At 51.4% G+C, this 21,530-nt stretch overlaps 2 protein-coding genes across 3 annotated transcripts in view; one reads left to right on the top strand and one right to left on the bottom strand.

Moving 5' to 3' along the window:
- IFT140 (intraflagellar transport 140) overlaps positions 1–21,530 on the bottom strand; it is an 87,560-nt gene that overhangs the window by 24,424 nt on the left and 41,606 nt on the right. The window lies entirely within an intron of this gene.
- Positions 424–21,043, top strand: TMEM204 (transmembrane protein 204). Its single transcript, XM_016208086.2, has 3 exons — positions 424–1,269; positions 6,238–6,393; positions 19,138–21,043. The coding sequence occupies exons 1-3, from the start codon at positions 990–992 to the stop codon at positions 19,380–19,382; spliced, it is 681 nt and encodes a 226-aa protein (XP_016063572.1). The 5' UTR covers positions 424–989; the 3' UTR covers positions 19,383–21,043.

Genomic DNA, 21,530 nt, shown 5'->3' with positions numbered 1-21,530 from the left:
GAGCACTGTGGGCAACACCCGCCTCTGTAGCTGCTCCATGGTACTTGAGTGCCACATCCAACACAGATAGCTGGGACCATGGGTCTGCTCTGGGCCAGCACCCCTGGCCCTCCCTTTTGGAGAGGCAGATGGGGAGGAGCCGGGGAGGAGGGTCACAGAGCAGGACTTCAGAAGGCCCCCCTGCTTTTCCTATCAGGAAACACATCCTGTTAGTGTCTGGCTGCTGCAGCCGGCAGCTATTTGTTGCAGTTGGCTACGCCCTCCAGCTCACCAAAAACAGCCTCAAAAACAACCATTTCCTCTCTGCTGAGAGACAGAGGGAAAATGCAGTGCGTGTGCGCGCGCACACACACACACACACACACACACACACACACACACACACACACACACACACACACACACAGACACACACACATACTTCCCTGCAGTAGGCTCTCTGCTTTCCAGGACCAGCTGTTTTGTGTTGGAGGCACCAGGCAGGGGCTCAGGCAGCACAGAGGCCTCCGAACCCGCACTGTTCCCTGCGGCCCTGCTCAGAGCCTCGCTACCGCACTGGCTGCTCTGAGCTTAGCTGGTTCTAAGGAGTGAGGCCCTGCTTACACCACGTTGCCATCTGCCTCTCCTCTCCAGTTACTCTCTGTTCTCCCTCGTGGGAGACAAGAGGCTTCCAGCCTCCCTGGGCCTCTGCTTCCCAGGAAGACGGCGCATTCAGGACTCTGGGCTCTCACTGGTGCCCTGCTTCTTTCTCGGGATGGGCCACGCAGTCACCTTCAGATCAGGCCTGTCCCTGCTCCAGGTGCAGGAAGGAGGGTAAGGAGGACCGTGAGGTGGGCTCACCTGCACCTGCTGCACGGGCCTTCCCGACCCTCCAAGAATGAACGGTGATGTCCTCTAGCCACCCCTAGCAGCGTCTTGGTTCTCCCTGGCCACAGCAGCTGACCAGGACTGGGACTTTCTCCACAAGCGGTCGGGACCGGCAGTCAGTGATGACTGTCCAGAAACTGGTGGCCACAGCTGTGCTGGTGGCCCTGGTCTCTCTCATCCTCAACAATGCAGCAGCCTTCACCCCCAACTGGGTGTATCAGACGCTGGAGGATGGGCGCAAGCGAAGTGTGGGGCTATGGAGGTCCTGCTGGCTGGTGGACAGGGCCCGGGGAGGGCCAAGTCCCGGGGTCAGGCCCGGGCAGGCGGACGCAAGGGACTGCGAGGCCCTGGGCTGGGGCTCTGAGGCAGCAGGCTTCCAGGAGTCCAGAGGCACCGTCAAACGTAAGTCTGCTCACTTTTCTGTCTCCTTTAGAGTGGGCAGGGCCTGCTCACCCTGTGTGGCATGCAGAGGACATGGGTTGAGCGTTTGTTGACGGGTTGAGGGGTGCTTTGCTCTGAGGGGCAGCACTGCCTCTTGGGGAACCCGCGCAGGCCTTGTGCTCCACGCCCACCCTCCCTGGTGAGCCACAGGCACATGTCAGTCCTGCTCGGCTCAAATCTACTGCTGCTCTTCCATGAAATAGTTCTCCTCATGCAGCAGTGGCTTTTTTCTGCCATACACACAGCTAACAAACAAATGCATTAACGAAACCAAGAAAAAAACATTTTTCCTGGTGGAAATTCAGATTGTTAATGAGAAAAATAAACAAGAAGCTTAAGAACACAGGCTGAGTTCTGACTTCATTCCATAGTCGCCAGGGTGGGTAAGGTGGCGTGCAGGTCAGGGGGAGACCCACCAGGACAGACTGTGGGTGGGACCGCCGGCCGGCTGCAGAGGCCACTCAGAAGGGCAGAGCCCTTGCCCCCTCTGCCCCGCTGCCTCATCCCGGCCCTGCTTGGTCATGCTGTGTACTGGGTCTATTACTACTCTGGAAGCTGGGAACTTGACTTTGATAGTAGGGTCAGGTTTGCATGTACCAGAGGGAAGTGTTCCTAAGATGCTTAAACACTCAAACAGTCATGGTGGCTGGCGGGCAAAGGTCTTCCAATGACTGAGAGGGTCTAACTTGCAGGTGGGGTCATCCATTCTGAAGACCAAGTATGTCTTTAAGGAAATGTGACAGACGAGGCTTCAGCTAGGCCTTCGCCAGATGCTGTCAGAAGGTGTCCCCAAAGTCCTTCAGCAACTTCTGTGGGCTCGGAACCCTGACTTGTGAGGGACCCGGGGGGTGGAGGACGTCCCATTTCAGAGGCATGAGGCTCAGCCGAGGTCCCTGGGGGCATGCAATCCATTCCATCCACTCCAGTCCCTCACCACAGGCTGAGGGGTTGTCTGTTGAGGGCTGGCTATCTGCCCCTCCCTCCTCCTTTGCAAGCAGGGAGGGAGAACCTCTCTTTAAAAGATCAAAGTACATGAATGATTTCAGAATTTTCTATGAGCTCTCTGAACTCAGGTACCTACGAGAGGCTGGATAAATGCAGATGGACTTGGGTCTCTGTGTGACTTGCTGATTGAGAATGATCCTTCTGGTTTGGGACTGTCCCGAGGAGCAATGAAAGCCAGTGGTGCAGCCTGGGGAAGGGGGTAGTCCTGGGCTCAAGGACTTCTGCCATAGCCCCCAATGCTGACCAGATGCCTTTCCTGTGCATCCAGCCCCTCAGTGCCCATGCTAAGGACTGGTCACCTCAGGCCAGGAGGACACACATGGGTCCTTCTGACCCTCACACAGCCAGCCCTTGCTTCCCTCCTGCCCTGCCACATGTCCTGAGCAGCCCCACTCACCTGCCCTTGTTTGCTGTGCCTCTCTGACCACCTAATAAGCTCCCTGACCAACTTTTAAAATATTCTGTTGCCATTAGTATGACGTTTGTGGCAGCTACCCTTAATCTCTGAGCATCAAATATTTGTCTAGAACAAGGGAAATGTCTAAGAAGATTCTCTTGAGCAAGACTGAGTTGAGCAAAGTGAGCCAACTTCACTACCAACATGCTCCCTATGTGACATGAACAGGGAGCAGTGAGCTGGCATCCCGGCCCTGGTGGTTCGGAGCTGGGGCTTCCTGCTGCCACCTCAAATAAATCAGTGCCCAGTCTTGTTAACTCTCATGAAAAACCCCAGCCCACGCTTTGCCCACGATCTAGCTGGGCATGGAGAATGGGAGGAAGGAGCAGGGATTCCTTGTACGGCGCCGTTGCCGCTGCATAAACACCCTCCATACCACACAGCTGCCGCTCTGTCAGATCATCTGGTCCGTGATGGGGCGATGGGGTCTGGGTTGCAGGGCTGACATCTGGTGCACAGTTCAATCCTGAGGACCCAAATAGGGGCACCAAGGGGGAGTGTATGCCCCTCGTTACACATCACGGTCCTGCTTTGTCCAGAGAGCCAGGCCGTCCTCGAGATTCCAGATGTGGCTGTAGGCAGCCAGTTGGGGATAGCAGACAGGCTCCAGCCAGCTGTGCCAGAGGCCTTGGCAATGCCCTATGGCAAACATCATGAGGAGCCATTACTCAACTCTGGTCAGGGACTTCGTGCTGCTGGGTGTCCTGAGAAAACTGGGCAGGGGCACAGGGGTCAGTCCAGGTCCTTCAGCTGCCCCATGTTACACTGGGTCCTGTCCTTGAGGATGCTTGCTGGGCAGGGTGCAGCGATCCTTTTATTACTGATCAGGTGGCTCTTTCCTTCCTGTGAGGTTTGGGGGCAACTTGGGAGACTGAGGGCCCCCTTTGGCTCTGAAAGAGACCTCACAACCTAACTCCAGGTTCATTCTTCCTCTGGTCCTGTTTTCTCTGTCATTCTTCATCTTTCCACATTTCATGCATTCTGTCAGGCACCTGATGATCTTTTTCTGAAGCTCCCTGACGGGAGTCCCTTGCCCTGCCCATAGGTGATTTGATGCTCTCCAGCCCCAGTGGGTGGCCTGAGTCTCACTGGAAATGCAGGTGGATGGGGTGTGTACCACATGCTGTCCAGCCAGATGACATTCATGCCACATTCTTACTGGGCTCCTTAAAATCCAGGCCCTGGCCCTGGCCGGTGTGGCTCAGTTGGCTGAGCACTGTCCCATGCACCAAGAAGTTGCCAGTTTGATTCCCGGTCAGGGCACATGCCTGGGTTGCGGGCTTGAACCCCAGTAGGGGGCGTGCAGGAGGCAGCTGATCGAGGTTTTGCTCTTACATCAATGTTTCTCTCTCTCTTTTTCCCTCTCCCTTCCTCTCTCTCTCAAATCAATAAAAACAGATTTTTAAAAAATCCAGGTACTGCTGCCCAGGCTACGCACATAGGTAGTGTTAGAACCTGTAAAGCACCTGGGCATGGTGGATGCCAGCCAGGACAGGTCTCCCCTGAGTGGCTCGTGAAGGGAGTATGGCTCAGAGGAGAGTCGTCTTCTCAGGCAGAGTGGCGAGTCTGTGAGCAGTCCGTTTCACCCTTTCACCCTCTAGACATCTGCAATACCACAGATGCACAGGGACTGGGGCAGAGGCCCGTGTGGCAGCTTGTGAGCTTGGGGACGCCACATGGAGCCACTGCCGGTGTGTGCAGCGCAGGGCTGTGCACTCAGAGCTGCCAGGAAGGATGAAGCTGGATGACCAGGTGGGCAGGGCAGCTGGCCACACACGGGGAGGGATCGCCCGGGGTCCCTGGTGCTCTGCTCCTGGCTCCCAGGAGCCTTGGTCATGTGGCCCCACTGTGCCAACACATGTTCCCTTCGGCTGTCCCCTGGTGCTCGTGTCCACCAGGCCACTCCCCTCCTCAGCGGCAGTTCATTCAAGTCTTTCCTTGCTTGCAAGGCTGAGCTTGGGAAACCGGACAGACTTCTCTGGGTCTGGCTGTTAACCTCCATCACGTTTAACACCCTTGTCTCTGAGGTCACTTCCACTTCCTAAGCTCTACCATCTTTTAGAGAAACAGAGCCTCTGTATAGTCATATAAATAGTAAAAATAACCGCAAAGAAAATCAGTGTGAAGAATAAAGAAAGAGCGGTGTGAACAGCATCCTCCACAGGAAGTCGGCTAGTTTTCCCGAGCAAAGTGGGAGGGAACTGCCCAGGCTCACCCCATCCTGACAGGAGGCCATCCAGCCACTGGCTGCACCTCCAGGTGCCCTGCACGAGCAGCCAGGAAGGTTCCAACAAACTGTCCTAAACCTTCACTTAGCCCCAGCCTCAGCCTTGGGGGAGGTGAGGGAATCTCAGACCCCAGCGAGCACCACCCCCCCCCCCCCATGCTAAGGCTCAAAGACCACTGATGCCTTTCTTGACTCCCAGTGTCTGCTCCTTCTCCCAGCTCTGGACCCACCACCACACCAGGCCTGGCTCTACTTGCCACTGGGGCTCCCCCAACTTTTCCCAACCCCTGCCTCCTGTCTCCTGGTACTGTGAAAGGTCAGAGAGGAGTGCCAGGGTTGATGGTGATGGCAGTTGTTTCTGTGGTTACTCTAAAGATTACAGACTGTGAGCTCGATTATGGGAAGTGCAGCCCACCCGGGAAGAGGGCTGTGCCTGTGAGAGAAGTGATTGAGAGAGCCAAACCCACAGGTTCACCTGTCTGCACCACCAGGCTCCACTCAGGAAGGTGAAAAAGTTCATTTGGTGGTGACTGTCATGCGTCTAGTGACAAGTGCATTCTCTCTTTCATGCTCCTTGGCCCTTAGCTCTGGCCCTAGAAGCCGGGGCCTCTGCTACTCTCCTGATGCATCCACCCTGGCCTCAGAGCCAGTGGTGCCACCCCCAGGCCAGAGCGGGCACTGGAGGAGACCCGGGATTAGGGAAGGGTGAGATCCTTCAGGCTCTGAATGACAGATGGACAGCAAAAAGGAAGCAGCTGAGACACAATGGGGAGGAGTGCTCTCCATGGCAGGAAGTGGCACAACACCTCCATTTGACTCAGGCTCCACAAGCGCTAAATCTGAACGTTACCTGGCTGGATGAGTGCATGACAGGAACCCTCACAGCCTGACACTGGGTGGGGTGGGGCCCAGGAGGTTCAGTCCTCACTTGGCTCTGTGGGGCCACTTTAATAGTCTAGAAGGGCCACAGAGAAGGGACCTGCTGCCCCTGCCCCTTGCCTTTGCAGTTCATCCGCAGTGCTGGTCTGCCCCTCCCTCTGCCCTGTGTATGTCACTTGTGCCTCACTTCTAGACTGGGTGTGGGTGGGGGAAGAGTACATGGAGCCTGAGGTTGGGGGCCGAGGGACATCAGTGAGGTTGTCAGCGCAGAGGGATGAGCCCCAGGAGGAGAGAGAACCCCAGCCCCGAGCTGCCCGCCCTGTACTGACCACCTGCCTTCTTTCCTCTTGGCCCCTCACAGTGCAATTCGACATGATGCGTGCCTGCAACCTGGTTGCCACGGTGGCCCTCGCTGCAGGCCAGCTCACTTTCATCTTGGGGCTGACAGGCCTGCCCCTGATGTCGCCTGATTCCCAGTGCTGGGAGGAGGCCATGGCTGCTGCGTTCCAGCTGGCAAGTAAGTACCTCCAGGCCCCAGAGGGGCAAACGGAGTGGCAGCACCCTCAGCTTCTGTTGGTGCTGGAAGGCCCACTGTGGCCTTCTAATGTCACAGCGACCCCCTGGGTCACCCTCCTGCCCCACCCATCACTGTGGGCAGGAGCAAAACAGGAACACGCACACATGGGTGGGGAGCGCCGAGGATTCAAGCAGTAATGGCTTTGTATCTCTGTCGCTATGGCCCTCGCCCTTTTACATTTTGAGACAAGGTGCTGGCACGTGGGTGATGTGCTCTGTCTTCCAAAATCTTCAGCATCTGACATTTTCTCTGTCCCCCTGAAGCCATGTGGCGGGGGGCCTGGGTTCATGCCCTGCCTGGAGGAGTGGTGAAGCAGCCTGCTCTGGGCAGAGGGGCAAGTGCATGTGAGCCTGTGCCTGGTGGGGCGAGACAGCCTGCTTTTCCACAGAGCAACCAGGCCCAGGACCATCAGAGAGTGAGCATCTTTGGAACAATTTGGAAGCCACCAGGTGTGACTGTACGGTGAAATGGGGCTGGGCATGAACACACCTTCTGGTCTTGGAAGGGTCAATGTGATGGTGTCACTGTAAATGGCGAATGAAATTGCCCAGGGAGGTTCTGTAGTGGCCATGGAGGCACCGTGGGGGGCTGCTCTGCTGGTTTCTCTGGACCTCTGCTCCTTTTTGCTGGCTCAGGGTTAACAATCGTGGAAACCTGGGAAGTTCAGGCTTCCCACTACCTACTGGGGAAAAGTGGGGTCCATGGTTCCATGGGGACAGAGACTGATGAAGTGGCCAGGGCACGGGGGCACTAGTAGCTGATGTGCTCGATGGAGAATGGCTGTGTGTCCCAATGTTGAAGGTGTGTTTCCAACAAGCCCAGTAGAAGGAATGGCAGGAAGTCTGAAGTGAATCATTCTGGGAATCATGGATCACAGCCCTTATCCTTCTGAAGAAACACAATTTCCAGAATGAGGCTGACTGGCAAATGCTCGTATGCGGGAAAGCACCCGGGTGGGAATCGGAAAGGCCTACCTATGTGGTTAATGGAAGGTGGTGTGGTCCTGGGCCCATCACTTCCCCAGGGCTGGATGCAGGAGCGGGTAGTAGATGAGGGCCGACCAGAGGAGAGCATAGGGCTTGGTGTGAAGAGGACTGGATTGCATCTTGGCTCTATCAGTTATTATCCATGTGACCCAATCTACACCTCAGTTTACTCAACTGCAAGGCAAGGATGAAGTCTGCCCCCCACTGGAATAATTCTGGGAATTAGTGAGGCAGGTGGAGTGGGCTCTCAGATCCCTCTGCCTCCACCCCTCCTCCATGGCTGTGGGTAGAAACCCAGACATTCCAAGCGATTTAGGAAAAGTACCCATTTGCCCTCTGCTAACCTTAGGGCTGTAAAACAGAACTGGTCTCATCACCTCAGTGACTCAACCTGTCTTCCATCATGTGGGGTTATCTGAAATTCCATCCCTTCGAGAAGGAAGTGGAAGATTTCGAAACGTGATTGGAAAAGCTAGATTAAAAACTGATATTTTAGTGGCATTGAGGAAATGAAAGTAACATTTCCTGATCTGAAAATAACTCCTAGCAGGATAATCAAATCAGTCATTGCTGCATTTCTCAAGAAATTCCTCTGAAACATTTATTTATGTAGAACTATTAGGAGAAATATTATGTGTTGGGTGTGAAACTGACATTTTACTTCTGTAAACTCTTATTTTAGAACATGATAGTGTTATTTACAAATAACACTTTTTTAAAACTCAAAAGGGGGGGGAAGCCCCAATAATTAAAATCAAGTTGTCCTGCAGAAACCCTGGCCGGGGGTGGGCTGCCAAAGGTGTTTTGGGGGCCTGTCCTGGCGAGGTGGGAGCAGGGGGTACTGTGCTCCTTTCCTAGGTATTTCCAGGCCAGCACAACCTCTGGGAAGGTTGAACCAGGCTCTATTAAAAAACAGTCAGTCAGGCAGAGGCTGATGGAAAAAGCCAGAAGCACCGAGGGGCAGCCCACGGTGTTTCAGATGGTTCCTTTTGCTTCCACAGGCAGCCTCTCCCCTTGGTGTCTGACCATTACTCCCAACAGGTCTGTTTTGCCCAAAAAGGAAATGCATTTGGCCCTGTTTAGACTTGTTTCATTGACAAACAGTACAGAATGCAGCTATGTGCCTTTCTTCTATCATGCTGCTAATTTTAGAGTTAGGTTTTTTCCTGTGCTCCGGTCTGTTTTAAACAGTCAGGGAGAGACTGAAGGGCGCCAGGATATCCTGTCCCAGGAGGGGGAAATGCCTGCTAGTACCTGTTACGCAAGCCAACCTTGAGTCCCCAGCGCCTGGCCAGCGGGTGGGCAGGGGGTGGGCAGGGGGAGAGAAGGAGGAAGGGAAAGCACATGGTGTGACCGGGGCCTGGGGAGGCAGGAGCCAGGCACAGGCAGCACGCGCTGACGGGGCCCCGCCGCAGGCATGGGCACTGCCCGCTCGCTCATTCATTCCACTGTAGTTTCTGGGCACGATCCACACTTAAACGCCACCTGGCCTGGCCTATGAAAGGAGAGTCTCGGCTCCTCAGAGCTGCGGCTCCAAAGGACCCTGTACAGTGACACTGGGGGACCCTATGAAACAGCCATTTCCATAGGTGAAAAGCCTATGAAATCTCAGCCATTCTATCTGGTTTGCTCTATTATGTTCAGGCCACCACACGCAAGTTTCCAATTCCTTTGCAGAATTTTCCAAGTGTAATTTTAATTTACCTTAAAGGTGGAAAATTCCGTTCTGTCCTTATTCCACCCCCACCCCATAAACTGAGTATGCTGTGAAACACTGCATTTGCCCTGTGGTGAAAGCACTCTGCAGATTAGAGACACGAGACTGAGGTTCCCAAGTTCATTTCCTGTGCCCAGCTGGGTTTCTAACAGGCCCTTGGAAGGCAGGGGGCCCGAAGTGGCCTATGAGATGGGTGCAGTCACCACGGAGGATTCTGCACTGTCCCCTTGCCATTCCCCCGCTGCCCCCTGGCTCTTTCTGTTGTAACTAGTACACGACAGACACCAACTGTGAGGCTTTAGGAGGGTCTGTAATGAGGACCTGCAGTGTGGGGGCTGATGGGCTGTTCCAGCCCCAGCGCCAGCAGCTGCGATGCCTGGGCTCTGCCTTGCTGGGCATAAGCGCTCCCTTCCCACTGCCTCTCACGTGCATGAGCTTCAGTCTGGCTCACTCTACAGACCTTTCCTTTCTCCCTGACTCTCCTTGTTCCTCCTCTCGCTGCTTCACCTCTATTTCTTCATGTCTGTGGTCTCACTGATGTGCCCAAAGAGGCACACTGAGAGCAGGGCAAGCAGCGCTGAATGGGGCCTCAGAGGTCGCCACCTATAAGAGGCGAAAGGTCTTTCTGAGCCTCTGATAACTGCAGATGTTGATGACTTGTGTCAGAAGCCTGGAGCAGAGGAGAAAGCCAGGGCGAAGTCTGCAGGCAGCACAGCTTGGTGGGCCCCTCAGGGTTCCTGAGAACAGCTGAGCTTTCCCATGGGTGTGTGGGTGAGAGGGGCCTCGAGCAAGCTGCCTGGCTCTGGATGTGTGTGACTTCACCCCCGTGCTCCTTGGGCAGCAGGGAAAGCTACCGCAGGCCTGTAGACCCTGTCTTCGGTCATGCTTGCTGCTATCGTCATTCCGACTTCCCACTACAGTCCTGCTGGACAACACCACACTGAAATGTTGCCAGTCCCCACACACAGCCTCTTTGCTCCTTTTAGGACTTGGGGCTCTCCACCTGAGTTCACTGTCAGTGCCAGAGCCCTGCCAGATGCTCCCTCAGCCCCTTCCATGGGCAGACTATCCTCCTGGGCATAATGCTGCAGGGGCTTTGAAATTTCCTAAGTGTGACCCTCCTGCAACCCCTCCAGGTGCTCTCAGTGGCCCTAGGCCCTCACTGTTGGCTATGCAGGACTAACTACCATGTGTGGCCCGAGGCTGACATTTTTAGGTGGGATGAATGATCTGGCAGTTACTCAGAGCTCTATTTGGGTGAAGTGGCGTCTCTGAAGGGTTACTCCTTGGCCACTGCTGAGCCTCCCGGGCAGTGCACTATCGGAGTCCAGCCTGAGAGCCCTGTGACTACACATGCTCAGTCAGGCTGGCAACATAGCTGGTGTCCCCCACAGCTTACCATCCTTCATCAGTGCCTGCTGGTGCTCTCCCTGGGGTGGAGGAAATGTGCACCCCACTACTGAGAGCCCTGAGCTAGTAGGCACTCCCCCCTTCATATTGGGAGCCAATGTCTTGCCTGATGACAAGATGGGGTCATGCGAAAGGGGACCGGAAGACCAGGCTTCTCATCTGCTCCCTCCCCTAAGCCTCCCCTAAGCCTCTTAGTGCTTGTTAAAGTCTGTATATATGCCACCTCCGATCCATTTTGGAAAATGCTAGTATATAAGTGAAAAAATTCCCTGGCACCGTATCAAGGACCCTAGAAATGATGTCCCAGGCTGCACCCATCCAAGCCTGTGATACCCAGGGACATTATAATAAAAAACACAGTTCCCTTCACAGTCTCAAAGTGGGGCTTTTAGCCCACGTGGTCTGCTTCCTTTTAAACAGTAGCTACAGGTCTATTAGCCACAACTTGATCACAGTGTGTTTCTTTTAAAGCACGTGGCTCTTGCTCTCAGCATCCATGGATTTCTTATTCTACTATTTGATATTATTCCTAGTTTATGATTTATCAGCTCTCGTCATCAGTAACCCTACCCTCCATCTCTGCAGAAGTTTTAGTCTCTCCTCGTCAATCATGTGAACACCCTGGACCTTTCTCAAACTTACAGTTTTTCTCAAAGTACAATAGCCACAACAAAATGATGCAGTTAAAGTACAAATGTACAGACATTGTTGTAGGGCTCAGCTGTTCGATGTTTCATTCTGAACTGCTTTCATAATGGCCGTGGGCTTTCCTGGGGACATTCTCCAACATCTCCTGTCCTCTATGGAGCTACCCAGCATGGCCGAGCCCTTGTGCTTTTCTCCCAAAGAGGGGAACCTGCACTTGTCTATTTCTGGCCACTTGCACCCCAATTTCTGAAGACTGGCACTTCAGAGAGTCCAGTGTCTTCTGCAAACTGAGCTCTTCCCTGCACACACGCTCTGCAGCTGGGACATCAGTCCTCGCCATGACCACCTCTGGTGCCAGGCTGGGCCGTACTCTCCCTACCCTCAGCCAGTCCCTCCTCGAGACACAAAGCCTCTCAAGTTTGAGCAGGAAGACTAAGTGTGGAGTTTACTGTGGAACCTGGTCAAAAGCGGCTTTAAAAGCCTCACGTGGCCTCATGTCTGCTGGCTTCCTCTTTCCATTTCTGGAAATCATTAGAGTTTTTCTTATGATGGCAAAACCTATAAACACACAAAGGGCAACTTACGCGCCCCCCCCCCCCCCAATGCTGATTTTATCAGTCCTCAGAGGTCAATCGAGGTGATAAATGGTAACTGTCTTGGCATCTCAGGAGCTGGTAGGGATTCTGTTGTTTTCTTAGACTCAGGGACCTTCTCATAGGACTATACAAGTTTTTGTTTTTACAATAAGCAGGTACACTCCTTGGTCTGGATAATTTGCTTTTCTGTCTTCTGCATCTACATCCCAAGCTCCAGCCTACATCCCAACTGCACCTCTCATTTCTTCTTTCTCCTTCAAGTTCTCCATGCTGCTCAGGGCACTTGTATGTCAGGCAGCACTTTGGAGTGTCGGCTCCCATGGAAGTATTCGATCATATCAATCGTACCATCTTTGGCCTTCCTTTTTCCAGAAGCCTTGCCTCTAGGGAGAAACATTAGATCACCACTGTTTTCCTGTACACAATGTTGGAAGATCCCTACCACAGCTGTGCCTTGAGTGGATCCATTAACTAATTGGTTTGCTCTGTAAATATTCTCTCTAGAAGCCTCACGCCAGCTCTGTCACAGGTGCTGCTCTGCCAGTTCAGCTGCCGTGCATGCTGAGGCAGGTGTGCTGGGTGAAGAGCTCAGGGGTCAGCCCCACGGGTTTCCACTTATGCCACCTGCGTGTGCTGACAGTCATTCAAAAGGAAGGCCCCATGACAGACACCGACGCCCTAGGAAGCAGGCAGGAAGGAAGAGAAAGGAAAGGGCGCTCTGCAGGCTGAGCTGTGAATCACACTGCCCACTGCGAGGCCGGCTCACAGGAAGGGGCTGCTGCCTTTGCAAACAGAAATTCATGAGGATGGAACCAACTCTATGTGCAGAATTTGGTGTGTCTGCTAAAACTGTCCCCTTTGATTTGTTTCTGGACAAACATTAACATCACTGTGAAGTTTTGGGAGAAAAGTGTTCCAGGCACAACTCTGAGGGCAGAGGGGGTCTCCACATTAGGCTGTGACAGAAATGGAAAATGTGAGGTTGAGGCAGCGCAGCCCCATACCTAGTTCCTCAACACCACTCCTCCCCGCAGCCAGAGAGCTCTATGAAAGTAAAAGGCTAGTCTGATTAAGAAGAATGTCTATGCAGGCGGTTACCTAGCGTCAGGGCTGAGGCTGGAGGCACAGTGAGGCAGTGAGCACACATGGGCTCTGTCTTCCCGAGTCTCTGTGGCTTGTTACTGCTGACATGTGGCACCCACGGAGGATCCCCATGCTCCCGGTATCTGTTCAGTGCCTATAGTCATCATGTGGCCCACGCTCTTCCCGCAGTACAGAGCCTGTGCCCACTGTTTCAGAAGGTTCTTTGTACCTTCCTGGCACAGGAGAGGGTTTTTCTAAATGTACTTTTTTTAATGTTAGGGAAACAAATCCCTTCTTTGACTATATGTTGAACTAAAATAAAGCCAAAGCCAACGCTGATCTTTACACAGAATAAGTCATGTAAATGGAAGTTTTGTTAACCATTTTTCACACTAGGGCAGGGTGGGGAACATCTGGCCCGCGGGCCACATACAGCCTGCAGAATCTTTTGGTCTGGCTCTGCCAAGGCAACCACAGTGGGACTTGAAATTCAATAAATCTAGGAGCTTTTTTCATATCTAATTTTTAAGTTGTAATTTTGTATGGCCCATGAATGATGTTATAAATATCCAAATGGCCCTTGGTTAAAAAAAAAAAAAAAAAAAAAAAGGTTCCCCACACCTGCACTAACGTATGGAACTAGACTCTTCCTGTCTACTTCTCCTGCGGGGAAAAAAAAGCCCATTAAGGTGCAGCCTCTGAATTACGCCAGTTAGGAAGTGAGATGCCCACACCTGTGCTGGCAACAGCCCAGTGTTGCTCATTGCTGGATTTTCAACAGTTTTCAAGACAAATGATGAAACAGGCGAACGCATGGCTCGTTCATTTCCACTTTGTACCAACGCCATCTGTCAGGCCCTGCGCTGCTCCTGACTGGCATCTTTATCACTTTCCTGCTTGTGTTTTCAGGCTGTGCTCAGGGTGTCTGTGTACATGTGAATTTATATTTCTTGAATCAATTATCCACACCCTGAATGTTCTTTCATCTTGTAATGGAAAAAACAGACACACTTTGAAACCTGAGTTTGTGTACTTTGTAGGCAACATAGCTAAACATAGGGAGGAAGTAATAAACAGATTCCAATGGTTACAAAATCACAGTCTACCCTATTTTCAAAAACCTATAATAGTGATCTTAAGAAAAGAAGTGACAGTACAGTTACAGTGACAGTACAGAGTAGCCCTGAGGTGCTGGGAAATGCAAGTGTGGGCACAGGACAGCGTCCAAGTCTTGTCACTCAGCACTGGGATGGTGCCTTGGCACTGCCCGGGGGTGGAAGCCAGTGGTTGCTATGCCCCCCACAGTCTGTGGAGTGTTCCACGAGTTAATATATTTACCACTTGGAGTTCAGAGTGCTCTCTCCACATGCTGGTTTTCCTGGTGTCACAGGCCTCGCCTAACGCTGTTCTCTGGAAGGGCCTTCCCAGCCACCATCCCTGCTCTCTGGCACAGCACTGCCTCCTCACTCCCATACCATGTATCCTAAATGCCTCTCTTACATGGTGGACCACGCTGCAGGGATTAATTTCATCTTTATCTCCCAAAGAAGAATGCCAGTTCCCCAAGGACAAGTCAACCTAGCCTTAGCAACCCCCAACCCCTGTCCCCCAAGCCCCAAGTGCGCTTAAGTGGACTCTCAATAGGTCTGCCGAACATATTGTATGTTAACTAATGCAAGGTACCAGCACAGCAGCCCTGGCTCCATGCTGAGTGACATCTACTCAACGGAGGCGAATGGGGTCCTATCCCTGACAGGTTGTAGTCATTAAGAAGCTTAAAGGAGCCCTGCCAGCATGGCTCAGCAGTTGAGCGTCAACCTATGAAACAGGTCATGGTTCTATTCCGGGTCAGGGTCCATGCCCAGGTTGCGGGCGATCCCCAGTGGGGGGCATGCAGGAGGCAGCCGATCAATGACTCTCATCATTGATGTTTCTCTCTCTCTCTCTCTCTCTCTCTCTCTCTGAAATCAATAAAAACATATTTTGAAAAAAAAAGAAGCTAGAGGAGCTTCCGGTCAAGATGGCAAAGTAGGTCACAATTTTAACTGCTTCCTTAATAAGAAATGAATGTGGTATAACAACAGAAAAGCTTAGAGGACTTTACCATGGAAGCTGTTGTTCATCGTGCCGCCTTTCCCAGTGACCAAACTACAGTCCACTCTGCATCAGGGGATCCATTTGGACTTGTCTCAAACTGGGCAACTCTCTGAGAGGCCACACTCTAGCCACAGGGACAAGAGCTGGAGGAGGCACCGTGCTGTGAACCTAAGCTGAGTGCTGAGGGATCAGGGACAGGAGGGCAGAAGGCAGCCCTCACCCCAGGGCTGAGGAAGCACAGGGACAGCAAAACAAGGAAAGACCTGGAGGGGTGGAAATTGGCATCTCAGTGGCACCGAGAGGCACTAGTGTGGCTGCAGGGGGACAGAGACAGGGCAGCCACAAGAGAGGGGGAGGAGATCTGAGGCAGGGTGGGCGAGGCTGAGGTATACGTCCTAGGGCAGCAGATGCCATGGGGCATGCTGTTCGTGGGTACATGATGTGTGTGGTACAGTGCTAACAGTGCAGCTGGAGAAGTGAGTCAAATGCACTAATATCCACTACAAAATCGACCGGCCCAGTCGTGGAAAGGTGTCATGACTTCAGGAAGTGCTTGTTAACTGAAGATTCTAAACTTAGTTGCACTTCTAAAATATTCTAAATGTTTTATTGTGAAATATATATGCAAAGAACTCAATGAAGCATGCGTGTCCTGCTAAAGACATAATGAGGTGAACACTGAGAAGCCCCTGGGCTTCCTTCCTGTTGTGCCCTCTTTTCCCCCGGAGGTAACCGAGGTCCTGTACTCATGTCAGCCACTCGCTGTGTTTCTTTTCAATACTCACCTGAGGATATGTTTTATTTTTTTAATTGATTTTTAGAGAGAGGAAGGGAGGGATAGAGAGAGAGAGAAACATTGATGTGTGAGAGACAAACACTGATTGGTTGCCTCCTGTATGCACCCCAGCTGGGGATCAAACCTGCAACCTAGGTATGTGCCCTGACCAGGAACTGAACCCACCGCTTTCTGGTGAACCGAACTACGCTCCAACCAACTGAGCCACCTGGCCAGGGCTCCCTGGTTTTTTTATACTTTTAATCTCTCTCTAAGTTTTCATAAAAAGCAGCCTTATGGCTGAGCCTGTGTGAACCATGCACAGAACAGCACATGTGACAGAGCTGTGTCCCTGTGACATCCTCTCGGCACCAGTTTCTGCGGCTCACCCCAGTGCAGTGCTGCTCACGCAGCTGTTCACTTGTTCCTTTTCTGTCCCAGCTGCCCACAGCTCATCGAGTCCCATGGACTAGTTTCAGACGTTGCTGATTTGGGGCAGGGTCGTTTCCTGTGATGCGCAGGAGTTTCGCTTGGGCGTAATCCTGGGAGAGGAACTGTGGATCCTAGGGCAACACCGTGCTGTTCTGAGCTCTGACTCAGTGAGGGTGGGTCCCCTCTGCCTCGAACCTGGGCCAACACTTGGTGTTTCCTTCCTTTCTAATTCTGCCAATCTGGTGAGAGAGTGCCTTTTAGTCCTTTCCAGTTTAGGATCACCTCTTTCAATCCAGTTCTCATAATTCACATGTCTCTACTGAAATGTCTTGCAATGAAATTCAAGGTCCTCTGTCTTTACTCTTCAGTGGTGTAAACCAGCCTCAAGAAAGATAACTGATCTGTGACAGGGGGTTGCCCTGGAGGCCACAGGGAGGCCCGATTCTTTCACACTGTCCTGTTATGATGAATGATGCTATAAAATTGCAGTTGAAGCCGTGTAGCAGATTTTTAAAAATATTCTTATAACACACATAAACTGAAAGGAAGCTTAGTTTAAAAAGGGAGAAAACCAGGTTTCAATCACAGCAGAGGGTAAGGGTCAGTATCCCTCCTCAGGGTGGGTGACTGATGCAAACCAGCTGCTGCTCTCTGGGTAAATTCCGTCTGATCGAGTTAGTCTTCATTCCTGCTCACCCTTCAGGCTCCCACTGGCCTTGCTGTGAGCCCCGGTCAGCCAGAGCCTTGCTCCTCGCATCTCAGACATAAGCTGTATCCTAACTCGCTCTCCCAAAGTTCCCTTCCTGCCCCATCCTTCTGAGTCTCGTTGAAACCAGGCATAACAAGCTCCCTTGGGTGATAAAAATGCCCGAAGACGTAGTAAAAATGAGGAGGACTCATAAAGTATTTTCATTCTCATTACACAAAAAACAGGCTATAGTTCCTTTCCCCATTAATGCACAACTCAGTGCCATAAAATCATGAGCAGAGAGGATGCACCCTTCCCTGGGAGAGAGAAATCACAGAGTTTCTTTTTGTCACTGTGCATGACAAAAAGAACAAGTTATTTTTAACAGAAAGGAAGTATCCAGAAGCTTTCCATGTTTTAAAAGCCCCACAGAGTACTGTAGAGAATTACAATAGAGATTAGTCACTGTCACCATTGTTTAGGACACAACCGAGGTAGGGGAATGTTGAATTCATACTTTCTAGAAGGTACAGTGATGAGGAGACCATGATGCTTGTGTTTTTAGAAAACTCAGCCTGTCCCCCACACCCTACCCCAGCACTATCTTGTGACATAGTTAGAACCATCAGCTGGCATCGCTGCTCTCTTTGCTGTGGGGCCATGCTGGTTGTGCATGACATGGTTTCCTGAGGAAAGCAGGGGAGGCCGTGGGAGTGGAGGTACCAGCATGAACAGATGTAAGGATATCACAGTGTAGGGCAGGCAGGGGGACCGCAGCAGCAGCTCAGCCTGGCCAGAGCATAGCGCAGGGAACGGGGATGAGCCTGAGAGGGGGCCAGAGAGTCCCATCTGGACCATTCTGGGTTACAGAGAGCCTATATCTTTGCCAGGAATTTTTGGTCCCAAGAAACAGACTCACTCTGGTCAGCACATCAGAGAGTGGGGTGCTGGTAGAGAAGATGCGGCTCCCTGGGCCACCCAAGCCTCTGCTGCTGCCTACTCTCCTTACTCTTGTTATCCATGGCTCTGCTGGACCCCACAGCCTCCTTTCAGTTTCCTCTGCCTCATCCAGCCCCTCCCAGCTGAGGAATGTGACAATCTCAGGGGACAAGGAGGGGCAGGGCGATGTGGACCAGCTTCCTCGACAGCAGAACAGTGGGGGCGTCTTGTCCATCCCAGTGGCTGGGATTTCTAGCCTGGATTCAGACCTGAACTCCATTACACATCAGTACCCTGCTATCCCAGTCAATTAATCCTGGGTGCAAATCCTGACTTTCCTATTGCAAAAACTAATAAAATCAAGTCCTTGGAGCTCCTCAAAGAGAAAACTGTTACAGTAATGATGCTGTGGCATTAGCTACGAACGGAACTCGAATAAGTCTGTGGGAACTGCCGTCAGTGGAAGACTCTGGCCACAGTCCTAGCATGGCCCCCTCCCCTTCTCTGCGGTCAGAGTGGAGAGAGAAGGGAAGAGTATGGAGGGAAAATAAGCAGGGAAAGGGGGGCATGGGGTGGGAGGGAAATTCTAGAACCAGTTTCACCTATTTAGAAGTAAGAGGAGAAACCAAATGCGCCAGCAGGAAACTTGGACAGGTCTCCAATCTCAGCTTCTGCCCCTACATAAGTGTGCGGGCTCTAGACCACCTTGGGTTTTGAAAGAAAATCTCTATTTCTTTTAGAAGCAAATGCTAAGAACAAGAACAGTCTTAAGAACAGGAATTCGGACGACGGTAAACTCCAATCTGAGTTGTTTCTAAATAACATTTAGAAAAATTGTTTCCTTTCACTTTCAACGAATTAAGTTTATAAAAGTCAGAGAGAACCTTATACGAAGTTACTGCTGGATATGTTTGGGAAGAGGGAAAGCGAGTGTCAGTGTCACTTTTATGGGGAGGTCACCTGAGGGAAGCAGCCTGAAGCCTGGAGGATCCCAGGAAGCACACATGGGCCAGACTGCTTTCTTACGAAGCCCCTAGAAATTATCCTGTGCCAGGATTTAGGGGACGCACACTGCACCCTCCCACCCCCCAGCTACCAGACTCAAAGGTCATAAAAACCCACATGGGGCTAATACAGAGCAGCTTGACCCCGAAGCGCCAGCTCTATGAATCAGGCTTGTCACCAACCCGGGCAGCACAGAGGGTCAGGGAAGAAAGGAAGCTGTGGTTCTGTATGGGCTCCACGTCGGGAGCCCTGCAGGCCTTTTCCTGGCTCTAAGTAAGGCTTTCTCAATGCTTGTCTTTCATTTACAGGTTTTATCCTGGTCATTGGGCTGGTGACGTTCTACAGAATCGGCCCGTACACCAGCCTGTCCTGGTCTTGCTACCTGAACATTGGGGCCTGCCTCCTGGCCACCCTGGCAGCTGCCATGCTCATCTGGAACATTCTTCACAGGAGAGAGGACTGCATGGCACCCAGAGTGATTGTCATCAGCCGCTCCTTGACTGCTCGGTTTCGCCGTGGCCTAGATAACGACTATGTGGAGTCACCATGCTGAGGGTTGCCAGGGAGGGACCCTGCTTGGGACTTTATCCACTGTAATGGAACAGTCTAGAAACCAAGGGACTGCCTGTGTGAAGGCGGTTGGTTTGTATGGTTTCTTATATATGCATATGTACGATACACAGGTATGTTTACTACGTTTATATAAATATATTATATGATCATATATTGTCTGTGCCAGCCTCCTCCTGACCCACTCACAACCTGGCTTCACGCTCACGCACGTCGCAAGGAGGAGACCAGCACCTGAGATGCACGTGAGGAGTGGCAGCTGCCCTGCTCAGCACCCTGGTCTGAGGTTAATTTATTCTGTGTCTACTGAGAGGGGCATCTGCAGCCACCTTTTCTTTGGTAAAGCAGAACATCCGGGAGATTTTCTGGAAATGGACGTGATCTTCCTTGGGTGGCTCAGAATTTATAATCAGATGGTTACGGCTTTATGACAGGATGGAGTTAGTAATGTCTGTTTGTGCCTGATTATTTTTGTAAGTTAAAATAAAATGCAAACCTCTTCCCACTGTCTAAAACATGTGTTGTATCTACCTACACTGCCACGTGGTAAAAAGACTTTGGCCTCTTTTATGTGGTTTTTGTGGGCTAGCAGTGAGAGAAGGGTTGAGACATTTTTAAAGATCTGGTGGGAGTGAAACTTCGGGTTACTCATGCCCTTAGTCACATTTCTGGACATCGGAGCCTCAGAAGCCCACGTTCCTACAGACAGCAGACTGTGGCCATGTGATGGCAGATCCACAATTAGTGGAGCAAGTGGGGAAAAGTCTATTTGTTTAATGAAATTCAGAGATGGGTTCACTTTTTCCCCTATAAAATCTTTAGCCTATCTTCAGTCAAATGCTTGGTGGGCTACCCCTTCATGATGCTACACTGATTCCAAGCCACCCAGCTCCTAAATCTGCAAGAGGCAAATAGGCCACAACTCCCCAGATGAACAGAAAACATTTAAAAACTGGTCCATGTCCCCAAGGACTGCCTGACGACATCTATAAGGACAGTCCTATAATAGCTGCACTGCCTGAGCTCATGCCACCTGGAAGTGGAATCACTGTTGCCATCCTCTGGCCCAGGAAACTGATACTGGGCACTGGTGAGTGCAAGCAAAGCCAGGGTAAGACCTTGGCTACCACTAGGCTGACCCTCCCACTCCCAAGAAACCTTTAGCTTCGTTGCTGTTAACCTTCCAGAGAAGTAAGGTGACCAGTCTGGAATTTGAAGACTATATTGCCTCAGGACAGTCAGAACAAATGGTGGATTGGTGAGGGGCTTTAAAAACACAAAGCAATTGAGAATGATTTAAAAGCATCTATGGCCTAATCATCTATAATGAAGTCAGCAGTCAGTGCAGAAACAGCCAGATCCTGTGCCACAACCAGTTTGATTTAAAAGCATCTATGGCCTAATCATCTATAATGAAGTCAGCAGTCAGTGTAGAACCAGCCAGATCCTGTTCCACAACCAATATGCTCATGGGAACATTTAGGTTTGAGCTTCCTCCCTTTGAGCTTCTTTCCTACAACGGATTTCCCCCAAATCATATGCTAAAAAGAATTGCTTTTTAAAAAAGAATAATGAAATATTTAAGTTGTACAATTTTAATATCATTATGTATTTGATTATATAAATGTTCATTAAAGTTTTAAAGTTGGCCATGTGGTTGATTATAGTCTGCGCTCGTGTTTATATTACATGAAGAGTGATCAGAGAAAGGCTGGGCTGTGCCACCCAGCCACTCTAGTTCACTTCCCAAACTAAGAGTCCTCTTGTCCACATGGCCAGTGTTGAAAAGGCCCTCCCAACCGGAACAAGGTTTGGCCTATTTTAGAAATAAGACAAGGAACCAGGGTCGCTGGCTAGTTTAAAGGTGCTTCCGTGCTATAGAAACCAGAAACTATCTCTGCAAATGAGGAAGGCTTGTTCCAGGCAACTTAATTTCCCACCTTTCTCTTCCCACTTCAGTTTCATTCTGGAATACTTTTCCTACCCTTTCAAGATTGAAATCTGTCAAATGCTCCTGGGAAGAATTGCTGAATTCTCTCAGGAGCAGAGAGGAAGCTGCTTTTAGACAGCCTTTGATTAAAAACTTCTTTCAGAGCAATTTTCATTGCATTTTCACTGTACTGTTTTGAGT

The sequence above is a fragment of the Miniopterus natalensis genome, chromosome 3, assembly GCF_054644295.1.
Source record: "Miniopterus natalensis isolate mMinNat1 chromosome 3, mMinNat1.hap1, whole genome shotgun sequence".
In the NCBI taxonomy this organism is placed as follows: Eukaryota; Metazoa; Chordata; class Mammalia; order Chiroptera; family Miniopteridae; genus Miniopterus; species Miniopterus natalensis.
This window is presented reverse-complemented; position numbering and strand designations above follow the sequence as displayed.

Coding starts and splice junctions, on each gene's coding strand:
- TMEM204 (XM_016208086.2), top strand. CDS start 990: ATGACTGTCCAGAAACTGGTGGCCACAGCTGTGCTGGTGGCCCTGGTC. Junction 1,270..6,237: donor GTCCAGAGGCACCGTCAAAC/GTAAGTCTGCTC, acceptor GGCCCCTCACAG/TGCAATTCGACATGATGCGT. Junction 6,394..19,137: donor TGCTGCGTTCCAGCTGGCAA/GTAAGTACCTCC, acceptor TTTCATTTACAG/GTTTTATCCTGGTCATTGGG.